This window comes from Stomoxys calcitrans, chromosome 2 (genome assembly GCF_963082655.1).
Source record: "Stomoxys calcitrans chromosome 2, idStoCalc2.1, whole genome shotgun sequence".
Taxonomy (NCBI): domain Eukaryota; kingdom Metazoa; phylum Arthropoda; class Insecta; order Diptera; family Muscidae; genus Stomoxys; species Stomoxys calcitrans.
The window spans coordinates 37,551,085-37,569,592 of NC_081553.1; the positions used below are offsets into that span (position 1 = coordinate 37,551,085).

At 40.6% G+C, this 18,508-nt stretch overlaps 1 protein-coding gene across 4 annotated transcripts; it reads right to left on the minus strand.

Annotated features, from left to right (window-relative positions):
• Nucleotides 1-2: 2 nt before the first annotated feature.
• Nucleotides 3-17,530, minus strand: LOC106088087 (dipeptidyl peptidase 3). Of its 4 annotated transcripts, none has more exons than XM_013253389.2 (6): nucleotides 17,410-17,530; nucleotides 7,555-7,629; nucleotides 7,209-7,484; nucleotides 6,822-7,131; nucleotides 1,225-2,116; nucleotides 3-1,161 (listed from the first exon to the last, which is right to left on the minus strand). In XM_013253389.2, exons 3-6 carry the CDS (start codon nucleotides 7,385-7,387, stop codon nucleotides 161-163), a joined length of 2,382 nt encoding a protein of 793 aa, XP_013108843.2. In that variant the 5' UTR covers nucleotides 7,388-7,484; nucleotides 7,555-7,629; nucleotides 17,410-17,530; the 3' UTR covers nucleotides 3-160. The 4 variants fall into 4 exon arrangements, with proteins under 4 accessions (XP_013108843.2, XP_013108844.2, XP_013108845.2 ...); XM_013253390.2 differs by having other exon boundaries at nucleotides 17,449-17,467; XM_013253391.2 differs by lacking the exons at nucleotides 7,209-7,484; nucleotides 7,555-7,629 and having other exon boundaries at nucleotides 17,410-17,529.
• Between the last annotated feature and the right edge of the window lie 978 nt (nucleotides 17,531-18,508).

The following is an 18,508-nucleotide window of genomic DNA, read 5'->3' on the forward strand; positions in this document are numbered from 1 at the left end:
CATTATTTGCAAAACATGTATTAAAAAAAAAAGTTTTTTCTTATCAATCTGTTTTTGTTTCCAACAAATAACAAAAATCATAAAGTCTTAAAAGAAGTGGTTTGAGAAATGCTGTTAGTGGTTTTTGTTCTGCTTTTATATTCATCATTTGTTTGCATCATCAATTGCCAAACGCACATGGGAAATACTTTTTATCATTCTCAACAATTTCCTCAATGATATCATCAACATCGGTGGTGGGATAACGTTCCACCCAGGACTTAATATAACCCTCATGAGATGCCTCATAGGTTTGCAATTGCACTTTTTCATTCTCCTCCTTAGTGTTGGCTTGCACAAGTATAACTCTTGGTTTTTTGTGGGCCAAACAAATATCACGCCACTTGGCCCATGGATGGGGACCAGATTCGCTGACCTCCGAGTAGTGTTCATACATTTTGGTGGCACCTTCAATATCTGCGGTACTCTTGTAGACTTGTAATTTCTTCAAGAAATTCTCCATGGCCTTTTTGCCAACAGTCTCAATTTTCGTGCGATCTACAGTCAAGAGCAAATTTTTTCCCTCATCAGTCTCTTCGATGGTTACCAAACCTTCGCCGGCTTCCAATAATACTTTCATAATAACAAAACGAGCTCTGCTGTGAGCCTGCATCCATTGCTTCGATTTGGGGTTGAACATTTCCAAAGCTACACCCATGCCATTCCAGATCAAGGACAACCAATTGACGTAGATGATTTTCTCCTGTTCAGCGCTGTCCTTGAAGCCAAAGATTTCCAAAATATCCCGTTGCAAGGAGAGATACAGACCCACAGCTTCGGCACGGCATTCCTCATAGGAAGAGCCAATGGTGCCAAATTTGGTGTCATAGGTTTCTCCAGGCATATACCAAGTCTTGATGGGTTCACCGGTAATAAGATTTTTAGTAGTCTCCTTGTCGAAATTAAATTTGCCATCCTCATCGAGGCGGAATAATTTGCCACTGCCATGGCCCAGCAGTTCATGAAGGCCCACTTGCACCTCAAAGGCTTTAACTTTGTATTCCTTCATTAAGGCTTGATCTTCTTCGGAGAGGAAAGGTATGGGATCTTTTTTGTTGATGTTGGCCAAAACATTACCCAGCGAGACGTTTTTGAAACCTTCATCTTGACGGATTTCATCATCTAAAACAAAGAAACACCTATGTAAAAAATTTTAGTTAAAGGAAAAAAGAATTTCTAACTTACAATTGGGAATGTTTATGCCAGCGGGAACACCACTACCGGCAAAAGTCAATACATCCAAGGAAGTAAAGTCCGGCTTCAAGTACGAATCCTTTTCGTATTCCTTGGTCCAGGGCAAGTATTCCAGCAGTTTCTCAGCTTTGGCCACCAACTCGGAAAATTTGGCCGAACTTTCCTTGTTAACCATGGCAACGAAACCTTCAAATTCCGCACGTCCGCCAGCAGGATCACGGTAGGTTTCGATAAAACCAATATAGGTTTCAATTACAGGCCCCTTATCCTTAATCCAATATCTGGAGCCATCTTTGTGAGCAGCCAAAGAGCCCTCTTGGAATGATCTGATATACTGCTCAATCATGTTAACTTCATTCTCATTTGCTGCATATTTCTGAGCTTCTTTCAGATTTGCATTAACCCTGGCCAATAATTTACTGTAGTCTCCTCTGGTCACTCGAAAATGATTTCCTTTAAATTCTTCCAAAGGTAATGTGATGCCATCTTTATCAGTGGCTGCTACCGATCCGAGCTTGACATCATAAATAGTTTTACCATCTTCTTCGACCTTAAAGGTACGACACATATATGGTTCCAAACGTTTCGAGGTCAACCACTCGTTAACAATGTCGGAATCTTCTTTGGTACAATTATCTGACCAATATGTGGTAATGCCATTGGGGGCAAAACCCAAAATTTCATTACGCGGCTGCAGAGCATAGATGAGGGCTATAACTTTGTTAAACACCTTGGGAACTTTGGTGTCCTTAGCATAGGCTGCCGAAAGCTTAACAATGGCCTCGAATTTATCTTCGCTTAAATTGGGTAGAATTTTGCTATCGCCCATGCCCTTGTAGTTGCCGGCATTGGCGAATGTGCCACAGGCGTATACTAAAAATGCCTGAAAAAGAAAAAAAAAATTATTTTAAATGAAATCACAACAAAACAAAAATCTCTGCCCCAACTACAGTCCACAGTCACATTATTTACTTCGTGGACAGAATTTTTGCTCCTCTAGGTAAAGTCCACTTGTGGAGACCACTTCAGATATAGTGGAGACCACTTCAGATATAGTGGAGACCACTTCTTATTTAGTGGAGACCACCACTTCAAATGTAGTGGAGACTACTACAGACGTAGTGAAGATTCTCCATATGTAGTGGATACTACCCCATATGTAGTGGAGACCATTCTAGATGTAACCCAAATGTAATAGAGTCCGCCCCGGATGTAGGAGGAATCCATATGTAAAGGACGGACATCGCTCCAGATGTAGTGGATACGATTTCATAAGCAATGGAGACTATTCCAGTTGTGGGGAAGCCCACACCAGATGACCATTCCAGATGTAGTGGTGGCAAATCCAGATATAGTGGATTCCGCTCCAGATGACGTGGAAACCATTCCAGATGTACTGGTTACAACTCCAGATTTTGTGGAACCATTCCCGATGAAGTGAAGACCACCCCAGATGTAGTGAAGCCCACTCAAGATGTTATAGAGGCCGCTTTAGATGTAGTCGAGATCCACATATATAGAGAAGAACACTCCAGATATAGTGAAGACTGCTTCAGTTGTAGTAGAGCCCACTCCAGATGTAATAGTAGAGACCACTCCAAATGTAGTGAAGACCATTAGAGATTTGGAGGCGACAAATCCAGATGTTGTGGAGACCTCTCCCGATGTAGTGAAGCCCACATAAGATGTAATGGAGACCGCTCCAGATATAGTAGAGACCGCTCCAAATATAGTGGAGACTGCTGCAAATTATACAGAGATTGCTTCAGATGTAGTGGAGACCACCCCAGGACATCCCTCCACATGTAGAAAAACTCCAGATGTAGCGGAGACGGGTCCAACTGTAGTGGAGCACACTCCACAGGAATCCCGAAGTAGTGGAGACCTCTCCAGATTTAGTTAAGGCCATTCCAGATGTAGTGGGGATAACTATGTACTAGAAACCACTAAAGATGTAGTGGAAACCACTCTAGATGTAGTGGAGACCACTCAAGATGTAGTGGAGAGCATGCCATATGAAGTGAAGACCGCTCCAGATTTAGTGGAGATCATTCCAGATGTAGTGGGGATCATTCTAGATGTAGCGAGGACAACTCCAGCTGTAGTGGCGACCCTACAGAAGTAGTGAAGACCACTCCAGATGTAGCGAAGACCACTCCAGATGTAGTGGGGACTGCTTCAGATGTTATAGAGACCGCTTTAGATATAGTGGAGATCACTCCAGATGTAGCGAAGACTGCTCCAGTTGTAGAGGAGCCCACTCCACATATGTAGTGGAGACCGCTCCAAATGTAGTCGAGATCATTCCAGATGAATTGGTGACCACTCTATATGTATTGGGGACCAGAAGTAGTGTAGACCACTTTGGATGAAGTGGATACCACTCTAGATGGAGTGGAAACCACTCCAGATGTAGTGGAGACAACTCCAGATGTACTGGAAACCACTCAAGATGTAGTGAAGACCATGCCATATGAAGCGGAGACAGCTCTAGATTTAGTAGAGATCATTCCAGATGCATTGGGGACCATTCTAGATGTAGCGAGGGCAACTCCAGCTGTAGTGGCGAACCTACAGAAGTAGTGGAGACCACTTTGGATGAAGTGGATATCACTCCAGATGTAGTGAAGACCACTCCAGATGAAGTGGAGAGCGCCCCAGATATATTGGAGACTGCTTCAGATCTTATAGAGCCATCTGGAGATCACTCCAGATGTAGCGAAGACTGCTCCAGTTGCAGTGGAGTCCACTACATATGGAGACCTCTCCATATGTAGTGAAGACCACTCCAATAATAGAGATCATTCCATACGTAGTGGTGATTACTCCATATGTAGTGGAGACCATTCTAGTGGTAGTGAGGGAACTCCAGCTGTAGTGGCGACCGTTCAGAAGTAGTGGAGACCACTTTGGATGAAGTAGATACCACTCTAAATGGAGTGGAGACCACTCCAGATGTAGTGGAGACCACTCCAGATGAAATGGAGACCACTCCAAATGAAATGGATACCACTCCAGATGTACTGGAGACCACACCTGATGAAGTGGAGACCACTTCAGATGTAGTGAAGACAACACCATATTTAGTGGAGATTACTCCAGATGTATGGGAGACCACTCAAGATATATGGGAGACCACTCCAGATGTAGTGGAGACCACTCCCGATGCAGCGAAGACTACTTCAGATGAAGTGGAGACCTCTTCAGATGAAGTGGAAACCACTTCGGATGAAGTGAAGACCACGTCGGATGAAGTGGAGACCAGTTCAGACTAAGTGGACACCACTCAAGATGTTGTGGAGACCACTCCAGATGTAATGGAGACCTCTGCAGATGTAGTGGAGACCACTCCCGATGTAGTGAAGATCACTCCCGATGTAGTAAAGACCACTTCAGATGAAGTGGAGACCACTTTAGATGTAGTGAAGACAACTCCATATTTAGTGGAGACCACTCCAGATGTAGTGGAGACTACTCCAGATGTAGTGGAGACCACTCCAGATGAACTGGAGACCACTTCAGCTGAACTGGAGACCACTCCAGATGAACTGGAGACCACACCTGATGAAGTGGAGACCACTTCAGATGTAGTGAAGACAACACCATATTTAGTGGAGATTACTCCAGATGTATGGGAGACCACTCAAGATATATGGGAGACCACTCCAGATGTAGTGGAGACCTCTCCAGATGTAGTGGAAACCACTCCCGATGTAGTGAAGGTCACTTCAGATGAAGTGGAGACTACTTTAGATGTATTGAAGACAACTCCATATTTAGTGGAGACCACTCCAGATGTAGTGGAGACTACTCCAGATGTAGTGGAGACCACTCCCGATGTAGTGAAGTGGAGACCACTCGAGATAAAGTGGAGACCACTCCAGATGAAGTGGAGACCACTTCAGATAAAGTGGAGACCACTTCAGATGAAGTGGAGACCACTTCAGATGAAGTGGAGACCACTTCAGATAAAGTGGAGACCACTCCCAAAGTAGTGAAGACAACTCCAGATGTATGGGAGACTGATCCAGTTGCAGTGGAGTGTTGTTTGTTTGTTTTCGTTCTCGTGGCCCTTGACCTTTCAAACACATTTGATATGCTCAACCACATCACGCTCTTTAATGACGTGATCGCGTCCGAGCTTCATGGAGAGGTGGATTGTGAAATACATGTGCGGCCAGTCATATGAGATCTCTCCCTGATTCTGTTTGAAGTCTTTCCGGTTGACCGGGTGGCATCGGCAATTGCCAATTTGCCCATGAACATTCCATTAAGAAACAGAGGCACATTTCTCACCATGCAATGAGTGCTGTCCGATTCAAGTTTAAGCTCAATGATAAGAGACCTCCATTTTTACATGGCTGTCATACCAAATGGTACAGTGCCTCACAAATATCGCCAGCATTAGGAGGGGATAACCACCGCTGAAAATTTTTTCTGATGTTCTTGCCAGGATTCAAACCCAGCGTTCAGCGTCATAGGCGGACACGCTAACCTCTGCGCTACGGTGGTCTCCAAAAGGTCTAAGTGAGTGGAAGAAACAACTCATATCGTTCGAAACCGTACGAGACTTATCCTAAACTCAGCTAAGCGCACGACTAACATACCAACAAAACAAAAATTGGCGAAGTTGAAGGTTAGCTGAGGGACCCCATAAAGTATATATATTCTTGATCGTCGTTTCATTTTAAGTCGATCTAGCCATGTGCGTCCGTCCGTCTGTCAAAAGCACGCTAACTTTCGAAGGAGTAAAGCTAGCCGCTTGAAATTTTGCACAAATACTTATTATTAGTGTAGGTCGGTTGGGAATTTAAATGGGCCAAATCGGTCCATGTTTTGATATAGCTGTCATATAAACCAATCTTGGGTCTTGATTTCTTGAGCCTCTAGAGGGCGCAATTCTCGTCCGATTTGACTGAAATTTAGCACGTAGTGTTTTGGTATCACTTTCAACAACTGTGTTGAGTATGATTCAAATCGATTCATAATCTGGTATAGCTGTCATATAAACCGACCTTGGATCTTGACTTCTTGAGTTATTTTCATCCGATTTTCCTGAAATTTTGCATGAGGTATTTTGTTATGACTTTCAATAACTGTGCTAAGTTTGATGCAAATCGGTACATAACCTGTTATAGCTGTCATATAAACCGATTTGGGATCTTGACTTCTTGAGCCTCTAGAGGGCGCAATTCTCATCCGATTTGGCAGAAATTTTTTACAACGGCTTCTCTTATGAGCTTTAACAGACGTGTCTAATATGGTCTGAATCGATCAATAGCTTGATACAGCTCCCATATAAACCTATCTCCCGATTTTGCTTCTTGAGAATAATATAATAGCGGAGCCAAACTCAAATTTTGTGGTTTCTTTTTTTGTGGGCTCTAGCCACTACAAAAGTAATTCTTAGACTATGACACCTTTCCTCAAGGCCTCTGATTAGTATCGAATTTGATGATTTACCAAATTTTACATGCAATTGTAAATTAAAACATAGTTTAATATTTTCCTAAAGGACCCTAAAGACTTTGGATGTGCAAAAGCCATCACTATAGAAGGATAACGATTTAAAATCTCATACAACTTACCGTAAATTCATCTTCCGTTATTCCATTGGTCAAAGCTTTTTTCTTCAACTCCTCCAAAGGTTCAGCCAAAAAGATACGATGTAGAAGCGAGAAAATCAAAGGTCCCTCCGGACTAGATTGTATCAATGAAACGAGGCCACCATCCCATGATGCTTTACTAAAGTAATGGGCATATAACTTTTCCTTATCGGTTAAATTCTCAAAAGCGCTTTTACACTCCAAATCTGCTATGGGCTGGGTGTTGGGTAAAACAAAATGGGCCGCGTTTGAAGAACTCATGCTGCGTAAAGTAAAGTTATGATGTAATAAACTGAAAAATTAAAAAAAAAAACGCTTTTTGTATTAAACTAAAAGAGAAATAATACACAATATTGCATCATATGATACCTTAAATTATTTATATTTGGTGTCAGTAAATTAAATTTCGTTGAAATATTTTGTTCTTGCTGCCGTTTTATGGTTGTCGTCCTAATATAGGTCATACTATTTGTGCTGATTCGTATTTCTCTATAATTTTGCGTCATACGCAAAGTTTGATATAACTGAGGTTTTCTTAGACTTAACATTTTGTTTAGTTTTTATTATTTGAGTTTTTTTTTCTATACGAAAGAGAGTACTGGGAAATAGGGAGGGAAAGTTTTGTACTGGACAATATGTTTATGTCTGCAAGAAAGTTGTTATTGTTTTTCATTAGAATTGTCTGAAGAGTCTCTAAAGATGGGAATGTACTTACATTTGTACTACATAGGGTGCAGACTTTCTAGAAGGCTTTTGAACTATTCTTGCATTTATATAAGACCCAAAGCAACTGAAATAAGGAAATAGATCCGTTATAGAAATGTTCAAATTTAGAAAAAAGTCCAAAAGAAGGGGCAAGTGTGGGTGCATTGCATAAAAAAGGAACTTGATGTCCAAACTAAGGGCGCAAAATTTTAAGGTTATAACATGAATGGCCAGAAATGAAATGTTAGGTGTTAAATATGCTGTGTACTTATTGATGACACCACTTCTTGTGAAATAGATAGTGTATTTCATTCGATATACATGTGACTAAGAAACCGAGAAATAAAAATTCTAATTATGACACATGGAAATGTACGTAAATTCGAGGAAATATATGCAAAAAGTAGTGGGCAAAACCTAAGCACCACCTCAGTACATTTTTTTTAATGATAATTTTTTAAAAAAACCAATTTATTAATATTTTTTTGTTATCTACAATAACTCTTTATTATTGAAGAACAAAAACTTAATGAATTTAGAAATTAAAAATTAATTTTCATTTTAACCAACCAACCAATCCCAATTTAAGCTACAAAAATTGTATTGAAATCCATACTTCGTAGCGAATCCTTTATTTGGCTAAAATTTGAAGAAACAAATTTGGAAGGCCTATATTTTGCACGCTATCAGAGATATCTCATTCACATTCAGAATAAAGGATTCGCAACGAAGTATGGATTTCAATACAATTTTTGTAGCTTAAATTGGGATTGGTTTATTGGTTTTAAAAGAAAGTAAATGCATTTTTAATAAAATTTCGGCGTCCTCGTCGTCGGACTCTGTAACCCCCCCGACCTCTCCCGTGCGGCAATTTTTGCAACGACAGCACTCTAGCCCTACTATTGCCAGGCCAGAGCCGGGAAGTGCATCGTTCTTGCAGTTAAACTGCAACGGACTGCGTGGCAAGATCGATGAGATCGTAGACTTTATGAGTCGGAAGAGCATATCGGTCGCAGCGATCCAGGAGACAAAGCTGACCAACACCTGCAGCTTGCACAGTTGTCACGGTAACAATGTGCTACGTAAGGATCGCTCAAGGAATGGAGGTGGTGGATTGGCCTTCGTTATACACCATTCCGTGCAGTATAGACTTATCTCGCCTGCGCTTGACGCTAGCGACCCATACATGGAATGTATGGGGGTAGTAGTCAGGTCTGGTACTGCCGAGATAGAGATATACAACGTGTATATACCGCCGGTTGGTAGCAGTGTCCCGATTAATGGCCAGGCTTACAACCCCGACATAAGTGGGTTGCTATCTGGCCATAATCGTCTGGTTCTGGGGGATTTTAATGCGCATCACACGTCATGGCATTCTCCCCTAGGTAACGACCAGCGTGGCATAGCTTTGGCAGAGCAGATAGATAGCTCCACGTTTTGCACGGTGAATGAGGATGCCCCCACTAGGATTACGAGGAGGTGCAGCAGCTCGCCAGACATCTCAATTGCATCCCCTGATCGCCTGAGTGACGTCTCCTGGCAAGCCGTCATCTCTTTGAGGTCAGACCACCTCCCCATAATTCTCACCATCGACCGACCACCCGACTTCAGAACCTCTGAGCGCCGGACGTTCATCAATTATAAGAAGGCCGATTGCCGCTTCAGTGAACAGCCACCCCCCTCTGATGTGCTTGTGGCCGAGAGGAAATTCCGAGACATCATCAACGCAGCAGCCGCTCGCTTTATACCAGCCGGTCGAATACCCCAAGTGCGACCCAATTTCCCGGCAGTGGTACTCGCAGACGAGCGTGATGGGATTCGTGCTATGGACCCTGCTAACCCCAGCGAACATAAGCGGAATTTGTGGCTGGATCACTTGGAGCAATGTAACTTAGGCACCGGTGCAGGCAAACTGTGGGCCACTGTTAAGTCTCTCTCGAATCCCGGTAGATGGAACGACAGGACCTCAGTCACTTTTGGCAAGATAACCGTGACTGATCCGAAGAGATGCGCCAGGTTGTTCAACCGTCAATTTATTGTGCATCCAGAGAGAGACAGGGCAAGGAGGAGAGCCATTCGCCATATTCGTGGTCTCCGAGCCGATGAACAGCCATCACAATTTACCGTGGGCGAAGTTACGAATGTCATCCTTGGCGCCAAATCTTCCAAGGCGTTGGGCCTCGACGGAATCTTTACATTGATGCTGAAGAATTTGGATTCACCTGGAGTTGAGTACCTTACCACTGTCCTCAACCTGTCATTGAACACTCTTATAGTTCCCGATGCCTGGAAAAGACCCGCGTTTGGGGGAGTCGTACAGACCGATCTCCCTTCTCTCACCAGTGGCGAAGACGCTTGAGGCATTACTCCTCCCGAGCCTCGTAGGAGAATTTCCATTCGCTGAGCATCAACATGGATTTCGGAGACTGCACAGCACAACAACAGCTTTGCATGCCATCACCACACACATTTGCCGTGGCTTCAATCAACCCAGGTCATGTGATAGGACGGTCCTCGTGGCACTGTAACCCCCCAACCTCGAAGGCATTCGACACGGTCAGCCATGCCAAATTATTTAAGGACATCGCCAACACGTCCCTCCAGCCAGGCCTGAAACGATGGGTCGCGAATTATCTGTGTGGTCGCCAGTCATTTGTGGAATTTAGGGATAAGAAGTCGAAACACTGTAGAGTGAAACAGGGAGTTCCCCAAGGTGGGGTGATATCTCCGGCTTTGTTTAACCTCTACCTATGCTCCATCCCACCCCCTCTAGACGGCATAGAGATCGTTTCATATGCGGACGATTGTACGATCATGGCATCAGGCCTTCCACCCATGTTGTTGTTGTTGTAGCAGTGTGTTATACACTAAGGCGGCAGCCCTTGCCGATGAAGAACTCCATCGGGTCAATCCGGTACGTACAACCGGCTGCCATGGGATTGCCCAACCGGCTGCCCATTGATGACATCTGCGATAGGTCGAACGCCTACCTCAACGAGCTTGCCTCATATATCGCTGCAAGAAATCTGAAGATATCCGCCACCAAATCTTCAGCCACACTGTTCACTACAAATACGCGTGAGGTGAATACGGTGCTGACTGTGATGGGCGATGGAGAAATGATTCCGACCATCAGGTGTCCCAAAATACTCCTACACTTTCTCCCCACATGCCACAGCAATCTGCAATAAAGTCAAAAGTAGAAACAAGGTCCTCAAGTCACTCGCTGGCAGCACTTGGGGTGCAGACAAAGAAACCTTGTTGACCACGTACAGAGCAATTGGCCGGTCTGTGGTAAGTTATGCAGCGCCAGTGTGGTCTCGTCAACTTCGTGACACGCTGTGGAATAATATTCAGATGTGTCAGAATGCCGCCCTCCGAACTGCGACGGGCTGTCTCCTCAGTTCTCTTGTGGACCACCTCCATCAGGAAACAAAGATCCTACCAGTGCGAAGACATAACTACATGCTGTCTAAGCAATACCTTTTGGGCTGTTATCGCAGAAACCATCCAAATCATCATCTTGTGGATAGATACCCACCGCCCAGAAGCCTTAAAGTAGATCTACACGATCTAGAGCGTGGGGTTCAACGCTACAAGAGAGAACCTCTAGATCAAGCGGCATATCAAGCGAGTCTGAACAACATTCATGCAGACACGGTAGCAGACGCGGTAATTGGCTACCGGGTGAATGTAGTCCTTGGAGAACGACCGCCACCCATTGCACCCAAGAAATCGAACTCCCCCGGCAAACCAGAGTGATTCTGGCTCAATTACGTTCCGGCAGATGCAACCGTCTCAACTTTTACAGAGCAAGGATTGATGCCGATGTGCAAGATGTATTTTCCGATTGTAACCAGGGACCGCACGATACACGCACCTGTTTAACTGCCCTGCCAGACCCACTCGACTCAGACCCAGATCGCTGTGGACGCACCCCATCTTAGTCGCAGAGCTCCTGGGTCTTGACACTCAACAAAATCAAGCAGACGAAAGATAGAACACAATAAACTGCCACAACAACGAATCTTTTTTCGAATAAATCGTTTGAAAATTGTTGTGACTACGGCCACATAAGGGCAAATCGTGCGATACATATATATGGGAGCTATATTCAAATCTGAACCAATTTTTACCAAAATCAATAGCGTCCGTCCTTTAAGCCAAAAAAATCATGTGCAAAATTTCATGACGATTGGACAACAAATACGACCTGTACCTTGGTGACAATAATACATGGGCTCAAAGGCGGGCAGACGGAAATGACTAACTCGAATCAGAAAATTATTCTGAGTCGATCGGTATACTTATCAATGTGTCCAGCTCTTCTCCTTCTTAGCGTTGCAAACAAATGTACAAACTATCAATAATAACCTGTACCACAGTGGTGGTGTGGGATATAAAAATGTCACATTCACAAAGTTTTGCACTATTCGATAATTTTAGAAAATGGTTAGATTTTTTATCAAGTTTTTTAAAGATAAGTTAGCATTTGTTTTGACATGTCTTCCATTAATTTTAGAGGTATTTTCTTAGAAATTTATTTTTTGTACAAGTGAAAAATATCACCAAAAATTTTCAATTAAAAATATAATTGAAAATAAAAAAAATGTTTTCAGTGAAAAACTAAATTAATTCAATCATTTTTATACCCACCACCTTAGGATAGGGGGTATATTCATTTAGTCATTCCGTTTGCAATACATCGAAATATCAATTTCCGACCGTACAAAGTATATATATTTCGGATCGTCGTAAAATTCTAAGACGATTTAACGATGACCGTGTTTCTGTCCGTCCGTCTGTTGTAATCACTCTACAGCCTTCAAAAATTGAGATATTGAGCTGAAATTTGGCACAGATACGTCTTTTTGATGCACGCTGGTTAAGTTCTTGAACGGGCCAAATCGGACCATATTTGCATATAGCTGCTATAGAGCCCGATTTTCCGATAAAGGGTCTAACGCCCATAAATGCTTTATTTGTCATCCGATTTCGCTGAAATTTGAAACAGTGAGTGGTTTTAGGCCTCCCGATATCTGACCCAAATATGGTCCATATCGGATTATATTTATGTATAGCTGCCATATATACCGATCTACCGATAAAAAGTCTAAAGCCCATGAAAGATTTATTTATTACCCGATATCGCTGAAATTTTAAATATTGAGTAGTTTTACGCCTTCTAACATAGGAACCAAATATGAAGCAGAGGGTTATCTTAAGCCTCCTGATATCTGACCTAAATATGGATCAAATCGGACCATATTTTAAATATTGAGTAGTTTTACGCCTCCTAACAAAGGAACCAAATATGGTTCAAAGACCATATCGAATGGAATATATATTTGAGAGCTACAGCGGTCAAAAAAAGTATTCATCATTAGCAAAATTGATAATAAATTCACTTATTTTGGGTAATTGAAGAAAATTTAAAGTAAACAAATAATGCAGTTTTATGCAATAGTTTATTTTTCGTAATATGTTTTAAAATAAATTCAAAAAATAAATTTAATTAGCGCAAAAAATGCAATTTTATATAATAACACCAAAAACAGAACAAAAAAAGTATTCATCATTGATGTGCTATCATCAAAGTCAAATTCAAATATTATTTGGGAATCCCCCTTTTCTGTTTTATTTAGTAAAGGAGGCTTTGCCCTTGACAGCAAATATTTAATTTCATTGAAAATATAGTTTTTGTCAAAATGGGTCGTAAGCAAAACGAGGTTTCTGATGAGGTAAAAGTTTTGATAATAAAACACCACAGGAATGGTTTAACTCAAAAAACTATCAGTGAAATATTAAATAGACCACGATCTACTATACAATCCATCATCAGAAAGTGGACAGAAACGAAAACTGTTGACAATAAACCAAGATCTGGTCGACCAAAAGCACTTTCAGTTGGAGATGTGCGTTGGCTAGTGCGGCAAGTTCAGAAAACTCCGAAGACAAATGCGACCATTCTTCGTAAAAACACTATGGAATATTTAGGGAAGGAAGTTACTACACAAACAATTCGAAATACACTCAAAAGGCATAGTTACAGAGGAAGAACTGCACGTAAGAAGCCCTTTATAAATAAAATAAACCGAGTGAAAAGGCTAAACTTCGCAAAAATGTATGTAAAACAGCCCGAATCATTTTGGAAAACAGTCATTTTTGCAGACGAGAGCAAGTTTAATCTTTTTGGGTGCGATGGAAAGGTCATAGTGTACAGAAAACCAAATACAGAGCTTGAAGAACGAAACACAGTTGCTACTGTAAAACATGGTGGAGGTGGTTTAATGGTTTGGGGGTGTATGGCGGCTTCAGGAGCGGGAAATCTTGAAATTATTAATGGAGTAATGGATCATAAGTATTACATTGACATTTTAAAGAGGAATTTAAAAGATAGTGCTGTAAAACTTGGGCTTGGTAATAACTTTCAATATTATCAAGATAATGACCCCAAACATTCTGCTTTAAATACCAAGATGTGGATGCTGTATAACTGCCCCAAAGTCCTTAAAACTCCTCCTCAAAGTCCCGACTTGAACCCAATTGAACATCTTTGGGAACATCTCGAACGCAAATTGAGAACGCGCAATTTTTCGAGCAAGAGTCAAATGCAACAGGTGATAATGGAGGAATGGACTAATATAGACCAAAATATAACTGCTAAATTAGTCCAATCGATGTCAAACCGTTTAAAAGAAGTTATAAGACGCGGTGGTCGAATAACAAAGTATTAATTTTTTTAAATTATGTTATTTATTTTTTTGTTTTTTTGCAATGATGAATACTTTTTTTGTTTAATTTTTTGTGTTCAGCTGTAAAATGGCCATTTTTGTTCCAATAAATACTATTTTTTTCTTTAAAAACAATGAAATTGTGTACATATATATCACACAAGCACTACTGCATCATTAGTTTAATATGTTTTTATTCCAATTGTCTTTAGTAGACTTATTAAAAAAAAAACATTGAATGATGAATACTTTTTTTGACCGCTGTATATCGAAATCTGAACTGAGTTTAATGAAATTTTACACACATGTTGAAACATTAAATTAAACATCTCGCGGATAGTTTTGTAAAGCTCGGACAAAAATTGTGGCTTCTACAGCGTTAATAGGCCGTATCGGATGAAAGATATACATGGCAGCTATATCTAAATCTGGGCTGATTTTAGTGAAATTTTGCACACATTTTGGAACATTAAACAAAACATCTTATGCAAAATTATGTAAAGATCGGACTAAAATTGTGGCTTATATAGACTTCAAAGGCCATATCAGAAGGAAGATATATATAGCTAGAAGGAAGATATATTAGCTATATCTAAATCTGAACCGATTTTCACGATTTCAAGAATTGGGACGTCATGAAAAACCGCTCGTGCAAAATTTTGCAAAGATCGGACCAAAATTGTGGCCCTTCAGACTTAATAGGCCATATCGGATGAAAGATATATATGGGAGCCATATCTAACTCTGAACCGATTTTTATGGCGATATTTTTGGGTCATATCGGTTTAGAGATATGTATGGGAGCTATATCTAAATCTGGACTGATTCTAATGAAATTTTGCACACATGTGGGAACATTAAACAAAAGATCTTATGCAACATTTTGTAAAGATCGTACTAAAATTGTGGTTTATATAGCCTTCAAAGGCTATATCGGATGAAAGATATATATGAGAGCTATATCTAAATCTGCAGACGTATTGGGAGGTCAGGGAAAACCGCTCGTGCAAAATTTTGTAAAGATCGAACCAAAATTGTGCCCTCTACAGGCTTAATAAGCCATATCGGATGTAAGATATATATGGGAGCTATATCTAAACCGGGATCGATTTTTTTTCAAAATCAATCAATCGTATTGGGAGGTCAGGGAAAACCGCTCGTGCAAAATTTTGTAAAGATCGAACCAAAATTGTGGCCTCTACAGGCTTAATAAGCCATATCGGATGTAAGATATATATGGGAGCTATATCTAAACCTGGACTGATTTTTTTCAAAATCAGAAGCATTCGTCCTTGAACTAAAAAAGTGACCTGTGCAAAATTTTGTGACAGTCGAACAACATATGCGTTCTTTACCTTGATTACAGGAATACATGGACAGAAAGACGGACGTAGCTAAATCGAGGAAGTAATTCTAAGCCGATCGGTATACTTATCAATGGGTCTACCTCGTCTTCTTCTTAACGTTGCAAACAAATGCACAAACTTATAATACCTTGTACCACAGTCGTGGTGTAGAGTATATATACAACGAAGGCAGAATCAATTACTAATTTCACAAACTTTTTCAGACCTTTGTTAAATTTCGTTGCTAAACCTATTTAGCACCAAATTTCTTTGCCCGGCACGGAATATCTATGAGCACCACACTAGCTGGAACATTGAGGTCCGATATGTGTGGTGTTTATTGCTGTCACGAGAAGCTTAGTTGGGAGTTACCGGGCGCGTCCACAGGTTGCAGATAATGGAAGGCTCCATCCAGAGTAGCTGTAATTGCAGTCGCGGACAATCAGCGGTATCGAGTGGAGAGTCTCAGTGAGAGGTCGGCTGGCACCGGCTCTTGCACAAATACTGAGTGCCTACGATGCTCGATATGACAAGGCGAGTTATTGGCGCCTTTAAATAACCAATGGCCGAAACGAACTTGCTCACCCACAAGAGCTTGACGAGGATCGCCACCTCCACATGAAAATGTGGTTACAACAACCAAATTTCTTCAAATTTAAAATATTTTTGTTTTTTAACTAAAAAACTAATTGGTTAAGGGTTTAGTTTCCGATCCGATTTCTAAACGTAAATAAGCTTTCATCTTTGATATAGTCCCCATACCCGTTTCCATATGAGCGAATTTTATGCAATCCTATGCCACAGTGGCTACACACCTGTACTTGGCTTGTTGTGAGCTCTCTAAATAATTTAGAAGTAACCATGCTTTCTGTGTTCTCCCCATAACCGCTAATAGTTTTTCAATCTATTACCCTAAGTCAGTTCAAGTTTAGCGTCGGATCCACAAAGCGAATGACCGGCATAGACATAGGAAATGCTCCAAAGCCTCGTCCTCTTTCACACATGATCGGCTTAATATGATCCGAATCTGGGAAAGCCGGGCGAGCAAAGGCATAGAAAATGCTCCAAAACCTTGTCGTCTTTCACACAGGATCGACTTACTATGGTAGAGTTTAAATCTAGGTAAATCTTCCTAATGAATGTGGAAGACTTCATGGTAAGAAGGGTGTAGGTAAATTTTTTACTTATGATCGGGGCCTAGACATAAACTATCTTATCTTTATTCTTAAATTGGGTATACCATGTAAGAATGTAAAAAAAATTTGCTAAGATAAACGGTTCTAAAGATTAAATAAAAACAAATTATAGAACCAGTATGGCTTAATTTTATTTATACTCTTCAAGCCTCTATGGATATCTTAACGAAATGCAAAAAAGGAAAAAAAAAACAGAAGTATTTCACATCCAAAATGATGTTCCAAGTTTTTATTAAACACGTTTAAAGTTTATTGGTCAGTATATTAATCCTGTCTATTAAACTGTTGAACCATTCTTCATTTTGGATTTGAAAACTGTAGATTTTAGCACTTATTGCATTTCATCAAGATATCCCACATAGCCCCGAACAGTATATAATAATAAACCATATTTCTTTTTATGCATGGTCATGCATTATACTTTCTGCATGATGCACCACAAGCTTTATTAATTGGTATCCATAAACTTAAATGTCCAAAAATAAAAGGTTATGTCAACAAAGGACTATCATGCCACGAAGCGTCAAATTTGCATTATTTACGAAGTATTAGATAAAGATTTAAAAGGTATAATTTTGGTCTAACTTACCTTGTTTATTGGAATTTTGTAGTAATTCTATGCGCTTACTTTTGTATTATGTGGCGTGGGTGTAGCACACAATAGTCCACAACCGGTAAATAAAATAATTGCAATGAAATGACTTTTAAAATATCAAACAGCTGTTTTTAGCTGCCATAAATCGAGAGAAATTGGTCAACCCTATGTAATCTCGCAGTGTGTTTTCTATATGTCAAAAATTTTATTTTGTCTGTAAATTTATAAGGGTCCCATAACACCTTGGGCACAATCGGCTGAAGTAAAATTGTCTTCACATTAACACCAGGATTCACTAATAGAAGGTTATGTCACTTGCGAAAACATCGAGTGGATAGGGCCCATGAACATCATTAAGGATGTCAAATCTGCCGATTATAAAGGAGATAACGTAAAAAAAGAATGAATGTAAAAAAAAGAACAAGTTGACATCATCAATGCTAAGAACTGCCAAAAACTAAAAAAATTGTATTGGGTTGCCCAAAAAGTAATTGTCGGTAATATAGTAGTAATATAGTCAGCGTTGACAAATTTTTTCAACGGCTTGTGACTCTGTAATTGCATTCTTTCTTCTGTCAGTTATCAGCTGTTACTTTAAGCTTGCTTTAGAAAAAAAGTGCGCGAAATTTTGATTACATTTGTTTGTTTGGCGTCAATTTTAATATGGGTACCACATGTATTGAAAGAAATTCATTTAACAAACCGAATCAACGCTTGTGATATGCACCTTAAACGCAATGAATTCGATCCGTTTTTAAAACGAATCATAACTGGAGATGAAAAATGGATTGTTTACAACAACGTTAGTCGAAAATGATCATGGTCCAAGCATGGTGAACCAGCTCAAACCACTTCAAAGGCTGATATCCACCAAAAAAAGGTTATGCTGTCTGTTTGGTGGGATTGGAAGGGTGTGGTATATTTTGAGCTGCTTCCAAACGATTAATTCGGATGTTTACTGTCAACAATTGGACAAATTGAATACAGCCATCAAGGAGAAGCGACCAGAATTGGTCAATCGTAAAGGTGTCATATTCCACCAGGACAACGCTAGGGCGCAATTCTTACCCGATTTGCCTGAAATTTTGCATGA

Excerpts from the sequence above, each read along its gene's own strand:
- LOC106088087 (XM_013253389.2), bottom strand. The coding sequence starts at position 7,387 with ATGTTAAGTCTAAGAAAACCTCAGTTATATCAAACTTTGCGTATGACG. Across the intron at positions 7,132-7,208 it reads CCAAATATAAATAATTTAAG|TTTATTACATCATAACTTTA; the intron begins GTATCATATGAT and ends TTAATTTTTCAG. Across the intron at positions 1,162-1,224 it reads TGGCATAAACATTCCCAATT|ATGATGAAATCCGTCAAGAT; the intron begins GTAAGTTAGAAA and ends TCTTTGTTTTAG.